The sequence below is a fragment of the Acanthochromis polyacanthus genome, chromosome 3, assembly GCF_021347895.1.
Source record: "Acanthochromis polyacanthus isolate Apoly-LR-REF ecotype Palm Island chromosome 3, KAUST_Apoly_ChrSc, whole genome shotgun sequence".
NCBI lineage: Eukaryota > Metazoa > Chordata > Actinopteri > Pomacentridae > Acanthochromis > Acanthochromis polyacanthus.
This window is the reverse complement of record NC_067115.1, coordinates 23,412,077-23,423,898: the sequence shown is the minus strand read 5'-3', so window position 1 is coordinate 23,423,898 and position 11,822 is coordinate 23,412,077. Positions and strand designations below refer to the sequence as shown.

At 43.8% G+C, this 11,822-nt stretch overlaps 1 protein-coding gene across 1 annotated transcript; it reads left to right on the top strand.

Annotated features, from left to right (window-relative positions):
- The first annotated feature begins 329 nt into the window (after nt 1-329).
- crmp1 (collapsin response mediator protein 1) lies at nt 330-11,467 on the top strand. The gene is given in 17 exon segments (XM_022206448.2): nt 330-892; nt 2,714-2,802; nt 3,011-3,042; nt 3,045-3,194; nt 3,298-3,462; nt 3,972-4,033; nt 4,133-4,213; nt 4,914-4,982; nt 5,066-5,186; nt 5,313-5,469; nt 6,887-7,027; nt 7,119-7,290; nt 8,597-8,758; nt 8,760-8,777; nt 9,851-10,016; nt 10,132-10,188; nt 10,191-11,467. Coding segments are annotated over 17 exon segments (2,025 nt in total). The 5' UTR covers nt 330-541; the 3' UTR covers nt 10,223-11,467.
- Nucleotides 11,468-11,822: the final 355 nt, after the last annotated feature.

The window sequence follows — 11,822 nt, the reverse complement described above, 5'->3', positions numbered from 1 at the left end:
GAAGTAAAAAGCATTTAAAAGATCCAGTCTGGAGCCTGACTGAGAGCCAGTGAAGCCCAGTCTTGTATTAGTCTGTCACAACAGCAGTTAACCCTGGAGGCACACCGACCATTTGCGCGTCGCCCCCAGATGTGGGTTAAAAGATGACACATGCTGGTTTAATCCTCTGATGCTGTGACCTCCTCAAGCACAACCCCCACAGGAAAAGACAATACAGACACACAAAGACGCACAAAAAGCCCACGTTTGCTCTCATTTTATCAGTGCATTTTATGGGTGTGGTTACTAACTCTTGCAGAATTGCTTTACTTTAAAATTAGTCCACACTGACACGCCACCAGTGCTGTCAAAACTGGAGCACTGCATCATGTAGGGATTCTAGGTTGCCCGAAGAGAGCTGCTTCTCACAGTTCACAGCATCGAACGAGTGCGCCTGCCTGGAGAGGCGTGACTGTGACCCGGTTAGACGTCAAAACAAGCAAAGCTGTCTCAGTCGCTTCGCATTTTTTGGGGAAGACTGAGCCTCCCAGAGGAAGCCGCAATGTCTGACTGCAGAAGGCAGTGGAACCGGGAGGATGAGCTCCCGGTCTACCTGGCCGGACCGATCACCACCGGGCCGAACCAGAGGAAGAGCTTCGGGATGTTCAGCTCCGTGGAGGGCGCGTTTGATAGCAAGACCATAGACTTCGATAACTACGCGGTGGGAAGGAAAGGGAGCCGCACCCCGAGGAGTGGGAGCCGGGAGAGGCTTTTGGACACCGGGGATCCCATCGGTAAGACGCCCAGCGAGCCCCGGGAGGGGTCACTGACCAACTCACCCGGGGATAGAGAGGACGCACGTACCGGTGTGGAGGTCAGATTCTCAACGGAGAAGGAAAGCCCAGACGGGAAGGTAGGAGTAATGGGGTTACTGTTTGATTTATTTGTCTGATAATCTGCTTATCTCCCCAACAAATACAATTTAGATGCAGCATTAAGTGAAGCAGTAGACGCCTCTTGACTACAGCTGGAGGAGAACTAGATCACTTTGAGAAAGAAGAAAAACTGTTATTTTTACCAGCTAAAAGCGGCCTATAATAAATATTTAATATTTATTTGAAGTGAGTTGGATTCATTTTGGAAACCCCAAAACTGTCTCCTGATTAATTTCTGGCCCACAGTTGTTATTCTGAGACTAACGTTATGGTCTGCATAAATGATGAAGTTGTGTGCTGCATTGCAGTTTGCTTATTTCGCTTTGCGTAAAGCTCGAACAAAATTCTCCACAACGAGATCCAGAAGAAGCCCGTCTGCGCGGTGGCATTCCTCCCTCCGTGGTGCTGATCTGGACAGCGACCCTCAGCCTCCCCGCGCTGTGTTGTTGTTGTTGTGTTCTCACGTGAGCTGTGTGTGTGTGTGTGTGTTGGGAGGTGTGAGGGCGCTACACTCCACAGAGCCGCCCGCTTCACCATCTTTGTCTTGCCGGGAACGCCACCGGGCAGACGCACGCTTTCCGCCAGCGCGCACGCAATGTGTCGTCACCTGTCTTTCACTGTGCGCGCTCCACGCAACCTGACGCAGCCGTACGGCGGCGGATTCATCGTTCTCTGCCTCTGTCACACACGGAAACGATACACAACTCGCGTCGGGGGGAGACAAAGGGGCGCAGAGCGCAACGCAGGGTGCCGGAGTGATCGCGATCGGCTTGTGAGTTGAGTGCCGGAGGGGGCAGAGCGGCGGAGGGAGCATGTCTGGGAGCGGTTTCCAGGGGAAGAACAGCATCCCCCATCTGACGGTAAGAGACCCGGCCTGGTCAGCGACAACCGGAGGAGCTCTCTTGTATGCAAATCCCTGCTCCACATGCCAACACAAAGGGGATTAAATTCTTACTGAAGAGCAAAGTGCAGACGGCGTTCTCATGTTGCTCCTTTGTGAAGTTGCAACCCAGAGAGAGGTGACAGTTGTCTGTGTGTGTGTCAAAGCCAGCGCCTGTTGTCGCTACGGGTAGTGGACAGTGTTGTGTAATCTCGCCGCTTGTCACAGGGATTAACTCGGCTGACGTGACGGTCGAATCAGGAATCGCACAAGAAAAAATTACTTGCTTTTACCAACATGGAGGTGTGAGATTAGATTTGTGTGAACGCGCATCCCCTTTCAGCTGTACTAACGCATTCATGCTGCATAATGCATTGCCTGTTATTATATTATTAAACACCAAATTGATCCAAGGTCAACTACAACTGAGCATGTAGTTTCAGGATGAATAGAAATAATGCATCAGAAACTGTGCACATTTTCCCTTTATGTAAGCATCCTTATTGGCTACAGATGCTGAGAGTTCAGGAGGCTGTCAGCTATCATCATGTGAAACCAGGGATGATCACCGGTTACCATGGAGACCTAACATCTTCCTAATGCTGTTGCCAGGCACCCTACATGGTGGTAGAGGGTGTGGGCACATGGTGGTCTGACAAAAACGTGCTTGTTTCAACTCTGCGCTCCTCAGTATTCAGTATTCGATTGAACTAAAACCAAACTGATCCTAAATGTAGTTAATGAAGTAAAATAAGGTGACAAACACAGCTGACATTAACTTTCCTGATACCCCACCCATGCACAGCATTTGTGTGACAATGCATCGATAAAGCTATAAGCTCATGCATTACATAAGTGATTGTGCAATATATCAAAATGTCAGGCCTAAATTCAACCCCTCCTCTCCCTCCCTCTGCAGAATGAAAGGCTGCTGGTCAAAGGAGGACGAGTGGTCAACGATGACCAGTCTTTCTATGCAGACGTCTACATCGAGGATGGGCTCATCAAGTGCGTACATCAAGTCCTGCAGAGGCATAAAAATACAGATTTGAATGCTGTAAAATAGTTTAAAAATTATTTAATGTCCTTTCCATTACATCTTCTCCCCTCCCACCAACACTCATATATTTTCCTGCTTTCTCATGACCTCTACACCTCCTTATGTCTGTCCCCCTCCTCCATCCTTTCGCCTCTCCATGTGTCTGGTCCTTGGCAGGCAGGTGGGGGAGAATCTGGTCGTCCCAGGGGGGTGAAGGTGATCGAGGCCAATGGCCGCATGGTAATACCAGGGGGCATAGATGTCAACACCTGTCTGATGAAGCCCTTCCTGGGCACGCAGCCTGTTGATGATTTCCTGCAGGGCACCAAGGCTGCCATCGCTGGAGGCACCACCATGATCAGTGAGTGCATATGCCTAAATACAGGCAGCATATGTCAGTAACAGCTTTAGTGTCGCAAAATCATGGTCACACTCTTCCCATTCTGGCCCTTCCCACCCCTCAGTCGACCACGTCACCCCGCAGCCAGAGGAAAGTCTGCTGGAGGCGTTTGAACGCTGGCAGGAGGCTGCAGATAAAAAGGCCTGCTGCGATTACTCTCTGCACGTCGACATCCCCCAGTGGAACGAGACTGTCAAATATGAGCTGGAGCTGCTCGTGCAGGAGAAAGGTAAACCAGTTCTGTGTTCTTCTGTAACATTCACAGATGTTGTAATTGCTGTAATTCTTGTTTCAATCCCTGGTTTGGACACATTTCACAAGAACAATAGGGACCGATTTAGAAACAATTTGGCCAAGTGCTGAATCCTCTTACAGTGAAGGCACAGGGGAGATCTATTGTTCCTATTATGGTGCTGTCATGGTGGCAGAGAACAAATTTCGCTTGTAATCTGTTTTAAGTAAAAACAAATGTTGTTTCTTTTGGGGCAGCTGCAAAGTAATTCACCGTCTGAGCCAAGGCAGCTGCTTGTGTGACCAATTTTCTTTGTAAATGAAGTTGGATAGTATTATTTGGAGCAGATGTCAGATGTAAACATGCATTGCATTGTTCATCAGATGAGGTTGTTAATCAGTTTTTGTACTGGGCTCACACAATCTGTCTTTATAATCCTCGTTTCTGAGATTCCCTTGATTTAGTTACTGTGTTATGAAGCCATTTATTGTTCCCACTGTTGTTAGGTGTCAACTCCTTTCAAGTGTACATGGCTTATAAGGATGTGTACCAGATGACAGATTCTCAGGTATGACTGCACTAATCTCTAATACTGCGCTACTTTTCCTCATGTAAATCTGTGAGTTTGGTGTCTTGTCTTTCATTGCTAATCGCTCTTTTTCCACAGCTGTATGAGGCTTTCTCCTTCCTGAAGCAGCTGGGTGCTGTGGTGTTAGTTCATGCTGAAAATGGAGACCTGATTGCTCAGGTAAGTACTACAATCCTCTGCCTTTACAGTTCCCTCTAACCTGCACTGCAGCTAAAAGATATTGTTGTTACATAACTCTTCAATGCTCAGGAAGAGATAGAGGATTAATGCTGCTGCTGCTGCAGCTGCTGCAGCTGCTGAGGATGACAGGTTTATCTTAGGCTACCATTACTGTTGACTGTTATTATATTAATGATGATGATGTAATGGTGATTAAGATGGTGAGGGTGAAGGTGCTGATAATGCCGGCAGCAGTGATGACAAGTATTAGTCGTGGTCATGGAGACGGTAGTCCAGATTAAGGGGAGCAATTATGGCAAAAGCCATGATGTATGTGAAGATAAATTAGAGTAATGAATGATAATGAGGGTGCTGATGAATGATAATGACGTACTTGTTAACCCAACTGCAATGAAAATAGGGAAGTGGGTGATGAAAATCTGTGCTAACCCAGTAGAGAGCACATGATGATATAAAACAAAAGGAAGGTGGCCGACGTCTCTGCTGTTAGAAGCACGGTAACTGAAGCCAGCATGAAACCCACACTATGCACACTGGATTACATTTATTGCATGGCAGGCCATGAGACTTTTAATTGCACCCGTCTAAGATGTCATCAATGGTACTAAAACATGACTTGACAGGTTCTGTGTTTAATGATGCAGTAACATTTGTGAAATTGTTTTTATCCGTGTTTTAGGAACAAAGAAAAATCCTCGGAATGGGGATTACCGGCCCTGAAGGCCATCCTCTGAGTCGTCCTGAAGAGGTGATTGTCATACACCCTTACTGTTCATCAATCCATCAGTCATTGTATCGGGTTTAACTCATCTTTATTTCTTTTCCATGCAGCTGGAGGCCGAGGCGGTGTTCCGTGCCATCACCCTCGGTAATCGTGTGAACTGTCCAGTCTACATCACAAAGGTGATGAGCAAGAGTGCAGCTGACACGATCACTCAGGCTCGGAGGAAAGGTCAGCCTCTGTCTCCTTCCATTCCTTCTCTTACTTTTGTTCATCAGGTTCTCCATCATGTTTAGATCCTTTTTTGTGCTTCATTTTTTTCAGTCTGAAGTTTACTCTTTGACTCATCCCATCTAGGCTCGGTAGTTTTTGGGGAGCCAATTACAGCTAGCCTGGCGACTGACGGTTCTCACTATTGGAGCAAAAACTGGGCCAAGGCGGCTGCTTTTGTGACATCTCCACCTCTGAGTCCTGATCCCACAACTCCAGACCATCTTCACACTCTGCTGGCCTGGTAAGTTTCAAGTTCAAAAGACGTCTCTGAAATAAATTAATATTTTTAATGAAGTCTGATGCAATACGTAGCCTGCAGTATACTTCTTCAATGCCAGAACATGTGAAAACTTTTCTAATTAATGCATCGTGAGGGCAAACGAAACGCCCCAATTTAGCTGTAACCTCTGCACAATGTGAAATGCAAATCAGCCGGATGACACAAAAGGAGACACCTGCGAGGATCTAGCTCTTGCTGTTGACTCTCACATATTTGTTTGGTATTCATGCCACAAACAACCGCTGGTGTAATGCACAATGTCAGATGAGCCCAGGTTGAAACAAAAAACAGACGGAGAGAAGATGAAGGTGTATGAAGGGGAAGCAAGGAAGGGAAAAAAAACAAAGGTGATGGACACTTAATTATAGATAAAGGCCTGAAAGACTCTGTAATCATTTGGAAACCACTTAACTGGGTTTAAAGTACATGATAATAGTAAGCTGAGTTGTAGATCCTGTGAATCATGGAGAGGGATGAAGAATCCCACACATGACCCACCGCAAACACACACCCTCACCCACATAATGCACAGAACTCATAGCAGTACACTTTTGACTGGCCCCGATTCCATAAATAGCACAGGAACTCGAATCCTTCATCATCTGTTGCCTTGGCTACCGTGTGCCTCCCTCCTCCTCCTCCCACTCCTCCTCTCTTCTTCTACCTTTCGTCTGCAACACCAGCATCTCAAGGCGGGTCCATGCTGTCACGCCGGTGGTGTGATACTGCTGTTGTGCTGGAGCCTCTCCTGAAACAACAGGGTGTATTTTTAGGCTCTTTTAACAGAGACGTGAGCAAAAGAACAACTGCTTCTTCACAGTTTTATGTGAGCCTGATTATTTCCATAATAAGCACTCTGCTGGCAATAAGGTGATGATCTCTCAGCTCACTGTCACAGAGTAATCACTGTAATTAACCAAAGAATAAAAGCCCTTATATCAGAAATTGTGATTATCCTAGCTCTTAATCAGTCACATTCAGCCTCTTGTGTATTAAGAAGTGAGTGTATGGGTTGCTGGCTTTTTAATAATGTAGTGGATCTTTATGTTGTCTAGGAAATGCTTTAGGGACTGGTAGCTACTGCAGCTGTGTTGCACCATTCTGACTAGCTGGTTTCTGCCCCAGGCCTCTACATGACTTGTACTTTAACTAACGTGTTCAATGAGGACACCTGGTGGTTAATTGTAGAAATGCCTGTCTTTGTGTTTGATCTTTAACATGGCTTATAACTGATTTTACAGCCCGAATTCCCTCCATTCAGTTGCATTTCACCACATTTCAGAACTCTGCAGGGAACATCCAAGTATTTTGCAGGTTATTCCCTACACTTTTGAATGCACACTGATGATTTTCGTTTCATTTTCTTGCCTCGATGCAGCGGTGATCTCCAGGTGGTGGGCAGTTCTCACTGTGCGTACAGCACTTCCCAGAAAGCAGTTGGTAAAGATGACTTCACCTTGATCCCGGAGGGAACCAATGGAGTGGAGGAGAGAATGGGCTTCGTCTGGACAAGGCTGTGGTGAGGAATGAGGGCAAGTGTGCAGTTTGTGTCTTTTGTGTAGCTGTGAGTTTTTGTGCCTCATCCTAAACATCGACTTCTTGTCTCCCAGGCCATGGGGGAAGATGGATGAGAACCAGTTTGTGGCAGTCACGTCTACCAATGCTGCTAAAATCTTCAATCTCTACCCGCGTAAGGGCCGGATAGCCGTGGGCTCTGATGCTGACATCGTCATCTGGGACCCAGACAGCGTCAAAACCATCACTGCCAAACTGCAGCAGTCGGTGAGGACAAAATAGAAATAGAAAATAGGGCAGAGGGAAAGGAAAGAACATGAGAGAAAATAGGGGGATTAGTAAATCAGCTGTGGAGGGAGCAGAACCAATGAACAAAAAGGGGAGGCGGGGACAAAGGCTGTACGGAGGAAGGGTTCATGGGAGACAGTTAAGTGTGAAATAGGATAAAAAACAAATGAAAGATCACAGGAGGTGAAGAGGAACCTTAAATGTACTTTGAAGTCAGTTCAGTCAAGCCTGGCAGCATTGTGTGCACTGTGATGCCACATTGCAGACAAGTGCAGTAAACACAATGTCTGCATTGTGTTAAATACAAAAACTCTCTAAAGGATGCCCATGTGTTTTGAAAGCTCTCATTATCTAAACCAGTATCAAGCCATTCTGTTTTGGTGCAGGTTTGATATTTACTTTAATAAATTTCACCAAATGTGCAATCAAAAGTTTCTACTGCCACTTAATGGTGAAACAATAATGTGAGTGGAATTTTACATTGCAGAAATGACACCAAATCCTTCAAAAGTGACATTGAGAAAACAGACATCTTCAACAGGAAGTAGTTCCAGTAAAAGTGTTCCCTCTCTGGACTGTGGATTATGAGGGACATGGTTGTTCTAATCCTTCAAGCACCACAAATGAACCCCTCTTTAAATCTGGATTGTAGCAGATATCTCATAGAGAGCCACATGAAAACCTTAAAGTAATGCCAAATCTATCTGCATAGCAAGATCCCCCTAATGAAAAAATAGGAAATACATCTATTACTTTCAATTTGACTGAACTGACGTTTTAAATTCAAAAGTATAGAAGTATAAAAGTATGTATTTCAATTCAGAAGAATGACCTCAAAGGTGAAATGTTGCCTTGAGAAATGTGACACAATGTTGTGGACAATATTTGACAGTAGTTAATGTATTCAGTCTGTTCTGCCACTCTCAAAGGACCCTAATCCAGACTGGTGCCGGCTTTAGGATATAATCCCCCTTCACCCCACGCCCATTCTGTGCTGCCATCTCTGTACCCATCCCCCTTATTCACACTGTGGCTCCCTCTATATGCCCCAAGCTTCCCATTTATTCATCCCCCATCTTCTCAAATGCTGCATTTTGCTGCATCTATTAAGCCCTCTGATAAAATGCTTGCTCAAATAGCACAGCGGGCCTCGGCAGCGGAGGGTATCAGTGCTCTAAAAGGGGACGCTACGGTGCAGGAAATCAAAGAACTCTCCTGTGTTCCTTCTGCTTAATTCCCCCCTCTCCACTTTTCTTTGTCTTGTATTCTCTCCGTCTCTACGCAGGCTTCAGAATATAACATCTTCGAGGGTCTGGAGTGTCGTGGAGCTCCAGCGATGGTGTTGAGTCAGGGTCGGCTAGTTTATGAAGACGGCAACCTGCAGGCTCAGCAGGGAACTGGTCGATTTATTCCGCGCAAGCCCTTCCCTGACTATGCTTACCAGCGTTGTAAAGTTCAGGAATCAGGTAAAGTGTGCAGATTTTCAAAATGCTTCTGAGGCAGTACATAAATGAGACATTCCAAAATGTAACTGTGAGATATAGCAGCTTCCCAGAAACATCAAACAATATATATTTTCAGAAATCCCTGACCTCTGAGTATATGAAGAATTAAAGAAGACTCAGCTGTCAGACTTAAGTAGCTTTCATCCCCTGTTGCTTCACACATGGTCAGAATATGGAAGTCCTTACAAAAAATGTTCACCTCCTTGGAAGTTCTCCCCTGTTATTACTTTTCAACACTGAATAACAGTCAATTTAATTAGGCTTTTTTTTTTTTCACCTTGAATTTACACAAAAGACTCTTTCATGTCAAAGTGAAAAGATTATTTCTTCAAAGTAATTTCAAATAATTGAAAATGTAAAAAAAAAAAAAAAAAAAACGCTAAAAATTGTGACAATGCAAGTAATCACTCCCTTGAAGCCAGTATTTAGTAAATGCACATTTGGCTGAAATTAAAGGATTAAGTTTGAAATTCTTTTTTTAATACACACTGGTGTGTTAAAGAAAAAACAAAGCAATGTTTTTTAAAACTAAAAAGCAAAATGTCGCGATTTCATTATGCTGTTCATTTACTGTCACTATTACTCAGCGCTTTAAAGTCTTTCAGGAGTTGAACCATGAATTCATTGGAGAAATCAAGCAAATAGTTTTTTCAGGCACAAATGCAAACAGTTGCTTAAATGTGAGGATTTACTGCTTCTCTCTGTTTTATATGAGAGCAGACTGAATTTGTGCATGTGTTTTAAAAACATGATCTTTGGTGACTTTTTGACTGCCATCTTTACTGATTGTTGACCTTTTATAGACAAAACAATTAACTTGATTAAAAACAACAGAACGAGCACACAGCTTAATTGATTATATAAATAATCATTAATTGCAGCCAGAATTCTCTCCTGGTTTCTACTGGGGATGATTCATGCAAAAATACAAATGAGCTAATTAGTCCTGTATCATGCTGACTAATGGCCTATTGTTTCTAAAGAATGACTAATAGCTTTGCTTGTCTTTGCGTCTCTGTGCGTTTTCCATCCAGGTAAAGAACAAACAGGGTGTTACTCGTGGGATATATGACGGCCCTGTGTATGACGTTATTCCTACACCTAAATACATCACTCCTGCGCCGTCCGCCAAAACTTCTCCCACCTCTCACCAGCCGCCACCGATACGCAACCTTCACCAGTCCAACTTCAGCCTTTCAGGTAACAGAAAACAACACATTTTTGAAAAAGAACAAATGAAAAAATTCACTTTTACATGTACTGGAGACGCTCTGACTAAAATTAATTATCATGTAAGTAAATCTTCATTTCTCAGGTGCACAGATTGATGACAACGTCCCACGTCGCTCTGGCCACCGCATTGTAGCACCCCCGGTGGTCGCTCCAACATCACCAGCCTTGGCTGAACGCTCCTGTGCACTAAGTGTGGCTGGTGTGGGGTTTCTGATCTTGAGTGTGTGCGAGTGTATGTGTATGACTGACAGTGTGAGCACACTAGCGCGAATGAAGACCTTTGTATTTTTTGGTACAATGGTGACACACTCTTTTTAGACCATTATGATTTTTATCAGTTTGGCACGGTCACTCAGAATAAGGCACATTGATACTTCCAGTACAAACATGAGTGTGATTTACAATCAAGCAAGTGATTAAAACCTATGGAAAACTTACTCACACACAAACACACACATACACACACACAGATCCGATGTTGGACCCCCTCCAAGCATTCAAACGTGACCCCTGTGTTATTTCATGATGTTGTATTTTCCTTCCCTGATGAGCATGACTTCCCACTTCTTCTTCTTCTTCTTCACCTCCCACGTCTTACTCTTTAGGTCTGCTCAGACCCGGTGCTCCTTTCCACACCAACTGTGGACAGATGAAGAAATAACAGATTTTTTTTGGCATCTGGTTTCGACATCTCAGCAATATTTGTTTCAGTGTGGCTCAAGTGGATCGATTATACATATTGCATGGAGACGTCTTTAGATGTTGCACTACTTGTGGTTTATCGTTGCCGTGGAGGAACACTTAAAATCGTACTCGAAGCACATTCGTATTCAGCAGCACAAACATCCTTATATTGGTAAATGTATGCTTTGAAAACTTCATGACATTCACTGTGGATAGTTGTCAGGTCCAGACACAATCAGTCATTTTAACATTACTGTGAACTTCAATGAAAGCAATGCAAATTGCACTCCACCAACCGATACTATATGCAAATGTGTCAATACTCTCAAATATAAAGTGTGAAAGTAGATAAGCGGTTGAAGTGAATACAAAAACAACTGCAGAATTAAGTTCTAGATTGATGTATTTACATAATAGAGTTTCACAGTAAAGGCTTCACAATGTGCGTCATAGTTTTCTGCCAACGCTCTCACCAGATGTAGATCTTTGTTGTATTGGATTTGCTGAGCTCACTGGGTGTAAAAGGGCTTCAGCTCCCAGGGTCACTCTTCACCTCGCTGACAATCTTTTAAGCTGTTTTATTCATTTGTTTAATTCTGGAATGATTCTGGGTGTTTTTTTTTTCATTTTGGTACATTTAGTGTTTCTACGCTGCTCTGTTTCTGTTGCTGTTGTCTGGTGTCTCCAATGGAACCACTAATGAATAATAAAGACTTGACTGTTGGCAAAAATGATGGTGAACGATCACTTCTGAGCATTCAATAATAGCTTAATATGACTAATAGATTGTGCAACTCTGGCTGTAAATATAACGCTAATGCATCACATTAATTTTTGTCTTTGCTGATTTTTTCTAGTACAAAACAAGTTATAAATACATTTGTCTGGCTTAATTGCAGGTGTTTGTACTTGAACAGCGTACATTAAGAGAACCTATGTTGTGTTACTTGTACTGCATTATATTTGTTGAGGTCAGAGAGAAGTGAATTTTAAAATAGAGACAGAGTTGAAGGAGAAAAAATAATTTATATGCTGGGAGACCTCATATTGAATCTTATTAGTTAAAAGAAATCAAGAAAATCATGTAAA